This window comes from Heloderma suspectum, chromosome 5 (genome assembly GCF_057233095.1).
Source record: "Heloderma suspectum isolate Gila_16-S chromosome 5, 16-S_ref, whole genome shotgun sequence".
NCBI lineage: Eukaryota > Metazoa > Chordata > Lepidosauria > Squamata > Helodermatidae > Heloderma > Heloderma suspectum.
Genome location: NC_139462.1, coordinates 100,020,300 through 100,036,541, shown reverse-complemented (window position 1 = coordinate 100,036,541; position 16,242 = coordinate 100,020,300). Strand labels below are relative to the sequence as shown.

General features: G+C 40.0%; 1 protein-coding gene across 5 annotated transcripts in view; it reads left to right on the top strand.

Moving 5' to 3' along the window:
• The window catches only part of GUF1 (GTP binding elongation factor GUF1), a 29,614-nt gene extending 13,635 nt beyond the window's left edge, over positions 1-15,979 (top strand). For all 5 annotated transcript variants that reach the window (XM_084856865.1, XM_084856860.1, XM_084856862.1 and 2 more), the window contains 11 exons: positions 926-990; positions 1,723-1,926; positions 2,341-2,480; positions 6,363-6,486; positions 6,705-6,837; positions 7,860-8,003; positions 9,534-9,667; positions 12,413-12,514; positions 12,972-13,091; positions 14,100-14,136; positions 14,618-15,979. In XM_084856865.1, the coding sequence (XP_084712991.1) occupies positions 926-990; positions 1,723-1,926; positions 2,341-2,480; positions 6,363-6,486; positions 6,705-6,837; positions 7,860-8,003; positions 9,534-9,667; positions 12,413-12,514; positions 12,972-13,091; positions 14,100-14,136; positions 14,618-14,755 (1,341 nt within the window). In that variant the 3' untranslated portion in view covers positions 14,756-15,979. The remainder of the gene's footprint in view (positions 1-925; positions 991-1,722; positions 1,927-2,340; positions 2,481-6,362; positions 6,487-6,704; positions 6,838-7,859; positions 8,004-9,533; positions 9,668-12,412; positions 12,515-12,971; positions 13,092-14,099; positions 14,137-14,617) is intronic.
• Positions 15,980-16,242: the final 263 nt, after the last annotated feature.

The window sequence follows — 16,242 nt, the reverse complement described above, 5'->3', positions numbered from 1 at the left end:
CTGCGGTCAGTTGAATATTACATGTGCTTAAATATCGTGTGGCCTTAAGTGCATGCCTTAACTGTTCTGAATTTCAGTCGTAATGCATATGTTGTCGGTATTGTTTTCACAGTCTTAAATTTTCCTGTTGACTGCTAGAAGAGGGTAAACATGTTTGAAATAAGCTGTTTTTCTACATACTTACAGCATTTGTATCCCACCCTTTAGCCAAAGGCTCCCAAGGCAGCTTACAAAGATAAATAAGACAATCCCTGTCTGCAGGCTTATAATCTAAAAGGGGGACACAAAAGGAAAGGAGATTGGGAGGGAGGAGGAAAGAAAAGCAAATTGAGGCACTAGATTCGTAGTTTCAAAATTCACCAGGTCATGGATGCAGTGGAAGGGCTGCTGCTTCTTCTCCCTCTGACGCCCTCAGCAGTGACAGTTGGTAGCAGGAGGGAGGGAGGCTTTCAGCTGGAGCTGTATCCAGGCACTCTTCTCAGTCCTGTTCTTGTGTGTCTGAATACGCCTGTGGAGTTAACTGTTAGAAGGTGTTGAATAAATGCACTTGTTTACTTTTCCTAGTAAAGGATTTTTTTTAAACTACAGTTTGGCATCATGAGTGAATCATATTGGGTTGGATGAGATTGAGGTGCATGCACCTGGGCTGGTGGGAGCAGCCTTCCCTGCCCTCTCCTGCCTATGGTAGCACCTCCAGCCTCTTGAAGATGTTGGGGGGACACTGCTGAATGGGGTCATCTGTGGTTCTGGGAGGATCCCCTAAAATCGGGTGAAGGCACTTTCCATGAGCGAAGCCCTTCTGTACACAGAAGAGAGATCCTGAATCCAACCCAATATATAAAGCTACCCTTGTGGTTTGCTAGTTAGTGTGCACTCACAGCATTCTCTTGAAATAAGGCTGACCTGCATTTTTAAATTGTCTTAGATTTCTGCAAAACTAGGAACAAATGTTGAAAGAATACTTCCGGAAGTTATTGAAAGGATCCCACCGTAAGTTTTCGTTTCTGGCATCTTCTACTGTTGAGAATTAGTCCGACTTGCAGTCATGTCTAGCTTTCCCCTTCACCCAGTTTAGGGTGTAATCCTATGCATGTTTAGACAGAAGAAAGTCCTACAACTCCCAGCATGTGGCTGACTGCGGCATGCTGGATGTTGCAGGACTTTTTCTGTCCAAACATGCATAGGATTGTACCCTTATATGTTGTACTTTTGAAGCCTTTTAAGAATACCCTTAGTTTGGTGAGTATTAATTTTAGTATATGTGTCTTGTAACTCAAACATGATGAAAAATCAGTATGTGGAGTGGCACAAACATTTCAATATTCAGTGTGCCATATTTATGAATGTTACATGTTATACATGTTTTTCTTATTTGCTGTAGTAACTGGATCTGTAGTTATGTGAGCACTTTAGAAAAATACATATTAGTTGTAGCCCAGTTGTTGTGGGCTGCTTTTATGGTGTTCATTCTAGGCTGTGGAGGATATTGTGAATGAACATTTTTTTGTATTGTATTGATTTTAGATTGTGTTTTTATGGTGCTTATTTTTATTTGTAATATTGTGCTGATTATGGTTATATTGATTTTTTTCTCTTGTTACATTAATTATGGATTTCTGTATTTGTGTGTGCAAGTTGCTTTGAGACTGTTCTTTGCAGTGGGAAGCAACACATAAATGTAATAAATAATAAGTTTTACACTGCAACTCTCTCTCCTAACAGGCCCAGTGTTAGCACACATGACCCACTGAAGGCATTGGTGTTCGACTCTACCTTTGATCATTACAGGGGTGTGATTGCTAACATAGCCCTGTTTGGTGGGGAGGTTCGCAAAGGCCATAGGATCACTTCGGCTCACACAAAAAAGATTTATGAAGTTAATGAAATAGGGATTCTGACACCCAACGAACAGCCAACACATAAATTGTAAGTTTTTAAAGTTTTTGAAAAAGAAAGGAAATTATTTGTGGCCTTTGGAGAGATCAGCTGTTATCTTTTCCTTTGATATGCAGGGCACATGTGGAACAGGGGTATTTTCTTGCTAAGCCCAGTAGGTGGAACTCGCTGATGGCATTTAGGACTTCTTGGTGCCTCTCAGTTCCTGCCTTAGTAGTAGACCATTTCAGGCAACCCCAAAATGCTTGTATTTATGTCAGTTTGCAAAAGCTATGCAACATTTTTTTAAATTAAAGTCTGTAGCTGTGAGCATGGGAGAAAGGATCTGTCAGAATTGTAGGCCGCTGATGATTTGTGACCAATTTCCTAAATAGCCTATCTGTAAGGATTGATTTGCAATATTTAATATATTCAGTATTTCCATATGATGCCCATTTTGTTTAGGTATGCTGGCCAGGTTGGCTATCTAATTGCTGGAATGAAAGATATTACGGAAGCCCAAATAGGAGATACTATCTATTTACGTGACCAGCCAGTGGAGCCATTTCCTGGGTTTAAATCAGCAAAACCAATGGTTTTTGCAGGTGAGGTGCATGTATTCGAAAGATGGGAAGCAGTTTAATGTGTACCACTATTGGGAAAGTGCCCAGGTCCCTTATGGAATCCCCACTGCTACAACTGGAAGCACAGGCTTCTCGCACATATAGAGATATGAAGATCCAGAAAAAACATGGAAAATGGTTTTTCTTCCCCTCTAAAAAACTGGGGAAAAATTATTTATTTATTTATTTAATTTATTAATCACCCATCTGGCTGGTCACCCAGCCACTCTGGGCAATGTACAACAATAAAAACAGTTTATACAATAACATTCAACATTAAAAACATCGCATTTCTAAAATTACCCTAGCCCACCCCAAATGCCTGCCTGAACAACCATGTTTTTAATGCATAGCGGAAGCTCATTAAAGAGGGGGCATGGCGGAGTTCCCTAGGGAGGGAGTTCCACAAAAAAATTTGAACAGCTTTAGACTATGAAATATTTTCTTTTAGAATGATGAATAAAATATTTAATTCAAGGTATTTGTATGTTCTTACTCAGGCTTTACACTTCTAAATGATTTCTAAAAATTATGTAATAAGAAGACTTTCATAGAAAGATTAGAGATGTTAAATTTCTGGAAATAATGAAGCCATGGGGGCAAATGTTTTTTAATCCTTCCAGCATAGTTATTTCTTCCATGCCTTATTAAAATTATTTACGTAATGTATTTTTACTGATAGACATTTAGGGATGCTCTAGGTCATGCTCAGTTTCCCAATGAGTGAGTAGAGTCACCTTATCATAATATGGAAGAAAATGTGCACCCTTGACTGTTTGGGTTTTGTTCTGTAGAATCCGGTGTTCCTGGGCTTGTTCTGATTAGATGCTGTAGCAGTCAGTTCATGTCATTCTAATCTAAAACCTACATGTGAAAGAAACACTATAGGTTATCCCTCCACTGCCACCAGAACAGCATGTGGGTTATCCAACTATGTTTCTTTTTTAAAAATTAGCTTTAAAGTTTGGGTCTATGGAACTCACTGCCATCGTTTTTAATCAAGTTCTCAATTCAACCTCACCACTAGTAAATGCTGCCTCAGCTATAAAAGCTTTTAACTGCTGCCACCAGAATAAACCCTCTCTCTCTAAAAGTAACTCAATAGCCTGGTTCCTATGGCATAAGCATGGGATTGACAGCACCACTAGAGACATTCTTCCAAAATGAACTAAAAATAAGATGTTTATTAACAGAAATTAATTATAAACAAGAATAAAATGTCACTCTTCAAATAATAGGTTGAGATTGCTTAAAGATTCTTAAATTAAATACGGTTGCTTACCATTCCTAAGCTGAGTCCTTCCTAGCTAAATAAAATCTCAAATGCTTTATATTACTACTACTACTACTACTACATTCATATCCCACCTTTTTTCCTCTTGCAAGAAATCCAAGGCAGCTTACATAGACCTTCTCCTCTCAGTTTTATCCTCACAAGAACCCTGTGAGGTAGGGCACCATGTATATTACTTTAAAAAGTATAGTTTATTAAGGCAATAATTTCAAATTTACTGAGTTTACTTTTTAAAGTTTTTAATTTTAATGATAATTTTATCCAAGTTATGTTCTTTTATGTTCCTAAAGCAACCTTCCCCAACCTGGTGCCCTCCAGATGTTTTGGACTACAGCTCTCACAAGTTCTGAGCATTGGCCATGCTGCTTGAGGATGATAAGAGCTGAGGTCCATAACATCTGGAGGACACTAGGTTGGGAGAGGCTCTCCTAAAGCAACAAAGTGACTTTCAATCTGTAAAGAGCGCTAAAAGAAATGAGTATTGCTTATTTTCAATTTTCCCCAACTACCAACTTTTTTCTGAGGTTTTCCTGTGGCTTCAAAATTTCCAGAGATTTTACATGTCTACTCACATTACTCTGGTGACATGGATAAGAGTTCTAGTATGGTAGCTACTTCATGACAAACATAACATGACAAGGAGTCACAAGATGAATGGTGGTTCAGCATCTCACGCTGTCAAGATTAGAGACAAGTGGCTCCTTCAGGAGTCCATAACATGTGGAGTGTGCGTGTATTTACCTGTGTATTGGTAAGAAGCGATTACTGAAGGAAAAGTTACAGATCATTTCAAGTCTTGAATGCTTCACACAGTACTGGGTACTGAAGAGTCCACATAGTTTCAAAGATACAGGGCATTGATCTTAGCAGTATTATATGTGAACAAAATTCTAAGAAATATGGGTGACTTGTTTCTTTAGCTGTTGCAGAAAATAACAAACAGTGCCATCACTTTAGTGGCACTTTATAGAATGAGCACAGAAGAAAGCCTTCTGCCCCAAAGAGCTTACAATTTGGTGTTTGACCAGGGGGAGAGAATACAGGGCTGGAGTCTGGAAGGGGTAAGAATAAAGTCCAAATTACATGTTACATTAATACACTTTTAAAAAAAATCATATTAAGGCTGGCCACGTTTATTTTGAAAGAACAGATGTGTGGGACCCTGGTCCAGACTGGCTGAAAATCACTCAGACTACATGAGCAGCCAACTACCCACACTGTCTGTTCAGGATCCTGGAAGCAACCAAACCACCAGGATAATATCTGAAATTACCCTCATCATGATTAGTACTATAGCTTAATACCTTCTGTCTGTCTGCCTGTCCTTCCATCCCTCCATCTCTCTGTCTCTCATCTATGTAATCTAACGTAACCTAATCTAATCTATATCTCCTCTTCCCACACCTTCCATGCAGTGTGGGTGGGCTGTGGCATATGAAGTCATTGCCTAGCAACTTCTGCACAACAGTAGTATGAAAGCTTTCCCCTGTGTCTATATTTTCCCCTCCTCTATTTGCCAGAAGCAGAGGTTGTGTTTTTTTTTCCTTTTACAGAAATGGGCAAGGGAGGCATTGATCAAACTACATGTTATATTAAACAGCTGGGGAAGGGCAATTCTCAGTCATTCCTCATATAAACAACTACTCAGACTGGCATCCATGTGGTTCTGGATCCCAGTACAAATCATGCTGCTGCAATAAACATCTGAATCTGCCCAAATTAACCTGTTGTCAAAATCAGTGATTTAATTAGAGAATCTAAGAAGACATCATGAGGTGATGTTTGTTTACTGGCTTGGAAGTGTGGGAATGCAGGATCTAAAGGTGTATGCTGCTTCCTATTGAAGAGCAACCAACTTTGCAAGCATTTGCAAGTAGGGAACTTTAGAAGAAAGTGTGTTTTCCCAGAGGAAGGCCTTCAGTGGAAAGCTTCTTCTTCATCATGTCCTGATGGAGTTTAAACATGCCATCACAGGTATAGCTTTTGAGAAAGCACTAGGGTTTTTTGGTCACTGCTGTAATGCAAGTATATTCAAGGAGTCACCTAGAGGATAAGCACTATCTTCTTGTTAACAGCGCTTTCCTTTTGTGCTCACAAAGGATTTCTGTAAGTTATGCAAGGTGATGCTTCAGAGCCTTATTACAACAGTAACTTGGGAAAAGTGGCTTATTGTTTTGCTGAAAGAATCGTAATTTTGGATAGGCTTAAGAATATCTTTTTCTTTTCACATTCATTTAGATAACTAGTTTTACTTTATTAGCTTTAATTTCAAAAAAGCCATTTCCTTCTGTGGAAAATTCCATAAAACATTCCAGCTAATTTATTCCATTGGAAATATATATGAATATATACATATATAATATGAAAATAATATTTAAGACTTTTCTGTGTAAAATGAGACTAAAGAGCTGTAGTTTAAAATGTGCTATATTATTTGTGGGCTGCAATTGAAAAGGTATATGTTGCTGCAAACAGAGCTTTTAAAGTGGGCCTAAAGAAAGTGCTAAGTGCAAAGTATGATGGTATTGATTAGCCACGTTTATCACTCAAAGTTCTGTGTGTATTGACAGGAATGTACCCAGTAGACCAGTCAGAATATAACAACCTGAAAAGTGCTATAGAAAAACTGACACTTAACGACTCTAGTGTTACTGTTCACCGTGATAGTAGCCTTGCCTTGGGAGCTGGATGGAGGTGAGTTTTATTGTGTTCAATCTACTACTTTGGGCTTCAGCTTCAGGGAATTTTTGTAGATGCGATAATCTTTAGTGCAATGTGGAAACTTCTCTTGATTTCATTTGGCTTGAAAGTTAAACTTGCTTAGTTGGCGTTGGTGGGCAAATTATTCTTTAGCATGGTGTAATTGACAATGCAGGTGGCTGGAGAATACAGTGTAAATCTTGTATTTACAGGTTGGGTTTCCTCGGCCTTTTACATATGGAAGTTTTTAATCAGCGTTTGGAGCAAGAATACAATGCATCTGTCATTTTGACAGCCCCTACAGTTCCATATAAGGCAGTTCTTTCTTCAGCGAAATTGATAAAGGTGATGAGGTATTTTTAAATCTAAAGAAACCAAGAAATAAATGATACATGTCACACAGCATCATGGGGCAAATTGTAGCTAAAATGATTAAAAATAAATAAATTTCAAGTGTCAAGGGGTGACACGATGCTATAGCTGGTTTCAGGTGTCATGCTGGGTCAGTTGCCAAGCCATGGTTTTGACAATCAAGAGCACCTTGCAGGCTCACACTCTCCCCCCCCGCCCCCATTGGCCCGATTTCTCCTTGTATTCGTTAGTGTTAACTGGCATAGCATATGTCTGAATCAGTGTAGCTATAGCTTCCAGAAACCTTAGCTAGGCTTTAAACCAGTGATTGAAACCCTACTTTTAATGTTGCTTGCAGTGTCTGGTTAAGCTAGTTATGGTAGTAATAACTGATTACGCTCTTCCAGACCCAATTCTAAACCATAGTTAACATTAACCAGGGAAGGGAGTGGAAAAGAGTGTGTAAGCCTGGTTGGGGGTGGGGCTGGCACCGTGCTTGAGCCTGCAGAACACTCCACATAGCTCAGTCATGGTTTGATGATCAGCTTGGTGTGACTTCTGAATCAGACCTGTATGCTATTATTGCCTTTCTGTGGAACAGTACCTAAATTGTGTTGATTAACTGGCACTAGTAATGAGCCTGTAATTCCACCTGTCTTTGAACCCATTTCATTGGTTCCCCATTTCAACCTGAATCATTGCAAGGGCTCAGAGAGCAATTCAGAGATGGAGAAGAACTACTTAACCTCAGTGGTGGTTGACGGTTGCATCTATGTGTGAGTCACTGTTTTGGGCTTGCCTCCTTCCAGAAAGAAGGGAGTGTGCAGTTCTTACCCTGGGGCTAAGAACTAAGATCTGAAGATAGCAGTTCTTCCCCTTTTGGGGCGTAAGAAGCAGACGAGCCTAGAATTTTAATGAATAAGTGCCTATTCACAATTGTGACAAAGCATTGAGGAATTCGCTTTTGATAGGAATTTGTGGCCAGTAGTCTTGCAAACTGTTCTCTGTTTTTGTAGGAACATGGGAAAGAGGAGGTCACCATTATAAATCCTGCTGAGTTTCCTGATAAGTCAACTGTTGTGGAATATTTGGAGCCTGTTGTTTCGGGTACAATCATAACACCTGATGAATATATTGGGAAAATAATAGCTCTGTGCCAGGTTTGTACCATTGGGTTGCAAACATTAACAAATTAAATGAGGCCATTTTAATTAACCAATGCAGTGGTTTTCACACTTTCAGGAAACAACTTGTCTGCAGCCTAGTGTAGAAACCTTTCATATTGCAGAGGATTCTGGGGGCATATTTTAGAGCACACACTTGGCTCACACTGGCCAGGTATTTTGAGCCTCATTATTACCTGTATGAACTGAGTGTACCCCCTAGAACACACCAAACACTCCCCTGCAGCTGTGCAGTGTAAAGAGGTTCAGTGGTGGGCAACCCCAGGTTCCCCAGAACTACTTAATTCAGACAATTCATGTGGACTAGATGATTATGATAATACAATATAAATTCTTCTTCTTCATCATCATCATAATTTCTCCTTCATCTCCTTCTCCTTCTAGTGTTCATGTTTTATCTTGGCAGTTCTTATAACAACCCTATAAAGTAGATCCTTCAATATTCATTTTGACTGTCAAGCCAGTTTTATAGCTTGTCTGGGCTAAGCACGCAGTTTTCTTTCAGCTTCACAGGTTTTGCTAGATTGCCCTCTGAAAACTTTCCAGCTTTTCAACAGGTTTCAGAGTTGAACACATTATTCCAAAGAAATGCATGTGGTCCAGTAACTGGGCTCCTGTTGAGACAAACCTAACATAAGCCAAAAGATAAGTCTTTGTCCTGAGCAACTTGCAATCTAAATTACAATTCCTCTTTCCATGCTACTTGGGCTCCTGACACCATTTCTCACCCTGCAAGCAAAGCTATAGGACCTCAAAGATGGAGAACCTATGGCCCTCCAGATGTTGGTGGACTCCAACTCGCATAAACCCTGACCATGCTGGCTGGGGCTGATGAGAGCTGGAGTCCATCAACATCGGGGGAGGGGGCACAGGTTCTCCACTCTTGCTGTAGGTGAGCAAGTAAAAATACTTTTCTATGATTTCCAGGAATCTATTGGAACCTTAGCAATAAGAAGTGTTAGGAATTTTGGTGATGGAAAAAAGAACTACTGAAAAAGATGCTAAGCAGGGTCAGCCCTGGTTAGTGCTTGGATGGGAGACCGCCTGGGAATCAGGCTTCCTGCAGTGAGCAGGGGGTTGGACTCGATGGTCTCGTAGGCCCCTTCCAACCCTATGATTCTATGACTATGATTCTATATGCAACAAGATAGGTCAGAAAATAAATCTTTAATGGCTTAGGTATAAATAAATTGCCAGGCTTATTATTATTAGTCCCTCAGTTTAAAATTTACCCATCATGTTTTAGAATTTCACATTTTGTGAAGATTTCTTCTTCTTCTAAACCACACCATCCGAAAAAGGATTTCAGAGCAGTATACGTAAAATGCAATACAATAAAAATTATCTAAACATCAAAAAAATTGAGAGCCATAAAACTGTTTCAACCAGCTAGAAAGATACAAACTTAAATCTGAAATACAACAAAATTGAAAGTTTGTTTTAAAATGCCTGTGCAAATAAAAAGTAAATGGCAGTTGACTCTCAAACTACTGTGTTTCCCGTCAGAATCGAAGGGCTGTTCAGAAGGACCTGGTGTACATTGATGACCACAGAGTCATGATGAAGTATTTCTTTCCACTGAATGAAATTGTAGTCGATTTCTATGACACTCTGAAATCCCTCTCCTCTGGATATGCCAGGTAATGTAATTTTTGTGTCAATGCAGGACATTCAGGGTGTGTGTGTGATTTTCAGAGAACTGGGAACTCTGTGCCAAATTCTAAGATTTTGGAGAAAAGATGGTGTCTCTCCCAAGTGCATGACATGAGGATTGCTGCGATCTTGTCCCTGTTAATGGTGGTAGGCAGAATGGGCAGGCATTGTTATAGAATGAGATGACATGGGCTGTTGATGCGATCACCCCCAAACCCCCTCTCCATTGTTGTGGATCCTGTGTATCACCCTGTTTCTCATTGGAGCTATGAGCAACGAGGCAGGCTGGACAAAGGCTAGAGTGGAAGTGGTGGAAAACATTTTGCGAAAATGATCGAACTTGGGCTAGAACACGTGATCATGCCTATCATGTGGCAGTGAGGGCAGCAAAGAAGGGTTTCTTCACTGCCTCCATTGCATCCTTGAGTAGCCAGCCATCAGAGCTGTTCTGTGTGGTTCAGGGTCTTTTTAACATCTACTCCAGTAAATGGAGTTTTGGAGCCCACGGACACTTGCTGTGACGTATTTGCAAGGCACTTCGAGGGTAAAATTGCTCATCTTTGTGCTGATTTGCAAGTCCAAATGCGGTGTCCAGTGTGCCATCTGGTCTGATTTTGTGGGATCAGTTTCCGCTTTTGAGGCCCGATGATGTGGACAAGCTTGTTGATGTGGTGTGTCCAACTAGTTGTACTCTCAACCTTCATTAGGACGTCATGGCTAATTTGAACTAGACAGAGGGGGCTGACTGGGTGGGTCCAGTCTGTGGTAAACACATCACTGAAGGAAGGGCAGGTGTCCAGTGCTTTGAAGGAGGTGGTGGTGCATCTGCTTGTCAGAAACCCACACTAGACCAAGAGGTTCTTAATGACTACTGCCGGGTCACTAATATCCCCTTCTTAGAGAGAGTGCTCAAGGGGGTGGTGGCCGCAGACCTTCTTGGAAGAAATGGATTTTCAGTCCGGGTTCAGGCCTGGTTCTGGGATTGAATTAGCCTTGGTCACCCTGACAGATGACCTTTAACAGGAGAGAAATAGCAGGAGCACGACCCTGTTTATTCTCCTTGATCTCTGAGGCTTTTAATACAGTTGACTATGGTATCCTTCTGGACCAGCTAGGTGGGGAGTTGGGGCACAGTGCCACAGTGGTTCCAGTCCTTCCTCCTGGGTCATATGCGGGGGACAGGATTGGGTGACCATACCTTGGGCCCATGGAAGGTAAGTTGTGGGGTCCCACCAGGTTCTGTCCTAATGCTATTTAACACCTATATGAAATGGTTGGGAGTGGTTATTGGGAGATTTGGAGTAAAGCATCATCAGTACGTTGATTATATTCAACTCTTATTTCTCTGTATCATCCGAGCCAGGAGTGGTTGTGCAGTCCTGGACTAGTGTCTGGATGCAGTGGTGGGCTGGATGAGGGCCAGTAAGCTGAGGCTGATTCCTGACAAGACAGAGGCACTGTGGATAGGTGGTTCCCTTGTCTGGAAAATAGGGAATTTGCCTGTTATAGATGGGGTTGCACTTCCTAGGAGTGGGTGTGTATCTTGGGAGTACTCCTAGATCCATCAATGTCACTGGAGACACAAACGGCCTCCACAGTGAGGAGTGCCTTTTTCCAACTTTGGTTGGTTCTCCAGCTATAGCCATTCCTGGACAGTGATAGCCTTGGCCACCATGATCCATGCAGTGGTAACCTCAAGATTGGACTATGGCAATGTGCTTTACATGGAGGGCATTTGAGGCTGGCCTGGAATCTGCAGCATGTGCTAGGCTGTTGAGTGGGACAGCCTACTGGGAACATGTTATACCAGTTCTGAAACAGTTGCACTGGCTGCCAATAAACTACCGAGCCAAGTTAAAGGTGCTTTTGCTGACAAATAAAGCCCTGCACTGCTTAGGACCTGGGTACCTGATGGAGCGCCTTCTTCCTTATGTACCTGCCTGAATATTAAGATCCAGTGGGGATGCCCTCTTGATGGTGCCACATTTGCCTGGGGCTCAGTATGCAGCAACCCGAGAGATGGCATTCTTGATACAGGCACTCCAGTTGTGGAACTCTCCCCATTATATATGGTCAGTGCCGACTTACAAGGCTTTGCCGCCAACTAATGATCTATGAATCTGTGTTGCATCTTGTAAACATAATTATCTGTGTTTCTGTTCTCCCCTGTTTGTACTGGTTGGTGCTGTATGTTCTTATTGTGTTTCATTGGTTTGTAGCCTGTTTTGGAATTATTTTATAATGAAAAGCAGGTAATAAATTGTATAAATAAATGTCTGAGGGCAAATAGCCTGCCCTCTTTCTTTTAAGACCTTCCGGTCCTAGGCAGGTTATTTCCTTATTTTACTATCTGCTTTGTTTTTTTGAAGTTTTCTAGCAAACTCTAGTGGAAGCTGGAGGCATACTTTAAAAGAAAAGAGAAAAAAACCTCCAGAAGAGATGTCATCTCAAGTATGGAGGAGCAGTGCCTGCTTGGATCTGTGTCTTTATAGATGTAGTTGAACTAAAGAGTGTACTCAGTATCTTGGTCTGTGGTTGAACAGGGAATAGGTCTGTAGTGGGGTAAGAATTTTCCCACTTTGTAAAAGGTGAACATTTTACTGGGGGACAAAAATTCTGTGTCCTTATTTGAAGAGCTATTCAAATGTTATGTGAAAAATGCTATGTTTTAAAAAGCTAAAATAAAAAAAACATTTTGAGTGATAAATTCAGTGTTAGCTTTTCCTCTTCAGTTTTGACTATGAAGATGCAGGATACCAGACGGCAGATCTTATCAAAATGGACATTCTTTTAAATGGAAATGCTGTAGAAGAACTGGTAACTATTGTACATAAGTAAGTCAACTAAAAATGCACTCCTATTTTCAGAGAAAACTAAGTGTCCATTAGATACCCTCCACAAATCATAAGGAACTTCTTCCAGATATGCTCTTCTTTTGAAGAAACCCAATGTTTGTGGAGTAATGGTCAAACAATTAAACAAAAACAAACAAACCCTCAGATAGGAATGGTTAGAAATATAATGGAGAACTGCAGAAACTGTCTGGGTTTCCATTTAAGTGGGATTTCCTGCTTTTGGTTATATTCCAAAAAACTACCTTTTGAATTCTCAGTTTCATTGTACAAATAGTTTACTCTCAAGTACGATGCTAGATCTGTCTCTTGGAGTGATTTCCTTGCATTAACTCAGCCTTTATCTAGTTAAATTGGAATCTTAACACTTTTTAAGGTTTACAGTGATGGGTTTAGACTTTGATATCAGATGATGATATTCTCCCTTTTTCTTTTTCAGGGACAAAGCATACCCTGTTGCTAAAGCCATGTGTGAACGTTTAAAAGATGTTATTCCAAGACAACTGTTTGAAATAGCTATTCAGGCAGTGGTTGGAAGCAAAATAATTGCAAGAGAAACGTGAGTTGTTAGTCTGGATTCTGTTTTAAAAGGCAACGGAAGTGTAATTTGTTCAACCAGATCTGTACTTGTTGATACTACTACAAACCAAATAAATACATTGCTTTTTTCTTTCATCTCTCTTAACTGTTAAAGTGTTTTCTAGTATTCACTTGATATTCAAATTGAAATCCCAGTCTCTTTAAGGAATACAACTAAAGACAAATTCAAATGCACATGTAAAAGAGGAGTTTCGTTCAACATGATAGTTCATTTACTCTTTGTACCTGCTTCCAGAGCATTTCAGAGACCAGGTTCCCCTGTTGAAAAAGCCCTGCTCCTAGTGGGTGCCAACCTTATTTTAGAGAAGGCATCTAGACCACGGCCAACCTGAGGATCTTAATGTACAGGGATGTTTGTATGGGAGGTGTTCAGCACCTTGAATTTGGCCTGGAGGCTAACCAATAGCCATTGAAGCTTTCTGAACATGGGTGCCATGTGGCCAGTGTTTGCTAGCAATTGCAATGCTGCCTTCTGAATCACTTGAAGTTTTTGAACTATCTTGAAGGGCAGCCGCACATTGAATGCAGAACGGGGGGTATAGTTGGGGCAGTAACAAAATGATCTCCCATTCTGAATAAAAGGAAAACTCTCTTGAAAGGAAGGACAATCACATTTCTCTGTAGCACCTCCGTGAGTAGGAAGTGCATGTGCAGAGTAGGTATCTGAAATATTTTGGACAAATTGTCCTCTTTGCTATGTGAAAAGTAGACAAGAAGTTATATTGGCTCAAGTGTCTTTAAAACGTGTGGTTCAAATAAGCAGACTGTAGGAAGTTCTAGGCTTCATTCAGATCAAATAGTTGTAGGTGCTCAGTACCAAAGTTCATTCGTGATTTGAGGTCACATGCTATTGATTCAGAGCATTTGTGATCCAACACTAGGTCACGCTGTGGAATATCTTTACATTATAACCTCTGAAGAACACAGTTTAGTTTGAGCATTGAAACAAGCAATTTCTCTCTTCCAGGGTCAAAGCTTATAGAAAAAATGTCCTGGCAAAATGTGTAAGTATCTGGATTCTTCATCTTTTGGCAAAAACGGACTGATCATCTCCTTTTTCCTTCAATAGTGTTTCAGATTGCAATTATAGTTTCCTGTGTATTCTTCTGTTGTTCCAGTGATATGCTATCTACATGCTCCTAGTTTTCCAATGTGTTTTCGATTCCTCTTGATGCATTGAGTCAGGAAAACTGACAAGCTTGTTCAAAGCTGTAGATTCAGTATGTCAAGTAAAGAATTCTGATTTGTATAAGTTGTACTACTTAACTCACTCAGAGCTCTGTTACATTCATTGTAGCACTTTTAAATTTATTAGGAACGGTTGATAGCACAGTTGCCACAATTCTGCATAGATCTTTTTATTGTCCAAGGTACTTGCGAAACAGTAGAAGAAATATGGTCAGAGCCTTAGTAAAGCCTCCTGGTTGGTGTTGCGGATTAATTCTATAAAATTTGAATGAACTAACATATATTTTTAAAAAATAGTATGGAGGAGATATTTCACGGAAAATGAAACTTTTGAAGAGGCAAGCAGAAGGAAAGAAGAAGTTGAGGAAAATTGGGAATGTGGAAGTACCAAAGGATGCATTCATCAGTGTTCTAAAGAGACAGCCAGACAAGTAGCTGGAAGTCCACAAATACTGCTTCCAGCTTTTTTTTTTTAAAAGTAAAGCTAAAGAACTGTTTTACTAATGTTATTTATAAGGTGTGTATCCTGTCTTGAACATGATATATCCTATGTATATATACAGCTTGGGCTATGAATGATCTTGATGTAAATGTACATTTGACATATATTCTAATTTAAGAAAACTTTTATAAATGATTGTAAATGGCTAGAAAGCCTGTAACTCTTCAATAAAGCATTCTGGCTGATGGTCAAATATTCAGATGGACCAGCATTACATTACATACCCCCTTCTATTACATAAGCATTTTTGCTAATGTGTTCCAATACAATTCCTTATAGCACCTTATTATGTAGACCACTTTAAAACAGATACTAATTTCTCTCCACTCTTTTGATTACAATCTAGATAATGGCTTGTGCAAACTCTTGGGCAGCCTAGGTAAATAAGTGGTGTAGAAAGGTTGGGCAGGAGGTTGTATGTGAGCATGCTTGTTTATTTTTTTTTAAATACTGTTAGCTATCTTAGCATGGACTGTAAATCCAAATATCTGCCTTGTGGTATATTGTCTCGCTATCTATTAATTTATTCTTTGTTTATACATAAAAGCTTGCACAAGCAGAACATATTTGGATGTTGTAGAACAGTGGAAACATCTTCCAGGTTACAGAAGGGCAACTTTAGATCCAACCTTTCAAATGTATTCTAGTAGACTGCAGGTTGCCTTCCTACTTCAAACAAGTTCCACCATTATATGTAGGCAGTGTCCTATATCTGTAAAATCCCATTTTCTTTGCCACTTCGTTGGTGTGAAGTGACAAAGAAACTTCCACTAGAAAGTTTCAGAAAGTAAACTTCTGTAAAACCCCCACTTCCGTTACAGGGAAGAAAGAAAGCCTCATTCTGTGAACAGAGCTGTTCCTTTTATGGAAAGCTAGATAGGTTCCTAGCCAATCATGGACAGCAGCTATAAAACAAAGGTACATTGCAGGAAGGCACATTTGAACAGAAAAGTTGTTGGCTGACATGGAAAGATGAATATTGGGCCAAGGCTAACTGGAGGTCATGTGGCTACTTTTGAATTGCAATGCGAACAAGAGCCAAGTTGCTTGACTTTATTCGTTAAGTTGAAGAAACTGTAGCGCATGTCTTGTATACTTGTCTGTATATTTTGACTTGAACAGGTCTAAACAACTGTAATAAAGAGTATTTTGATTTGATACTGAGAAGCACCTCAAGATGGCAGCGAGATATAGTGCTGGACTACAGTGTGTGAACAGGTTAAAAGGAGTGGAGGCAGCCATTCTGGTAACCATGTTTGATTGCCTCCAGCAAAACTTACAAGATCTGGATATCTCATAAAGACACAGGAAATAAGTTAGCATCAACATTGTCAAGAGCATGATCTACTACAGCAGGGAAGGGCAAAATTCAGCCTGGCAGGATCTACTTTATTTTCTAGAACCTGAAGATCCACCAACT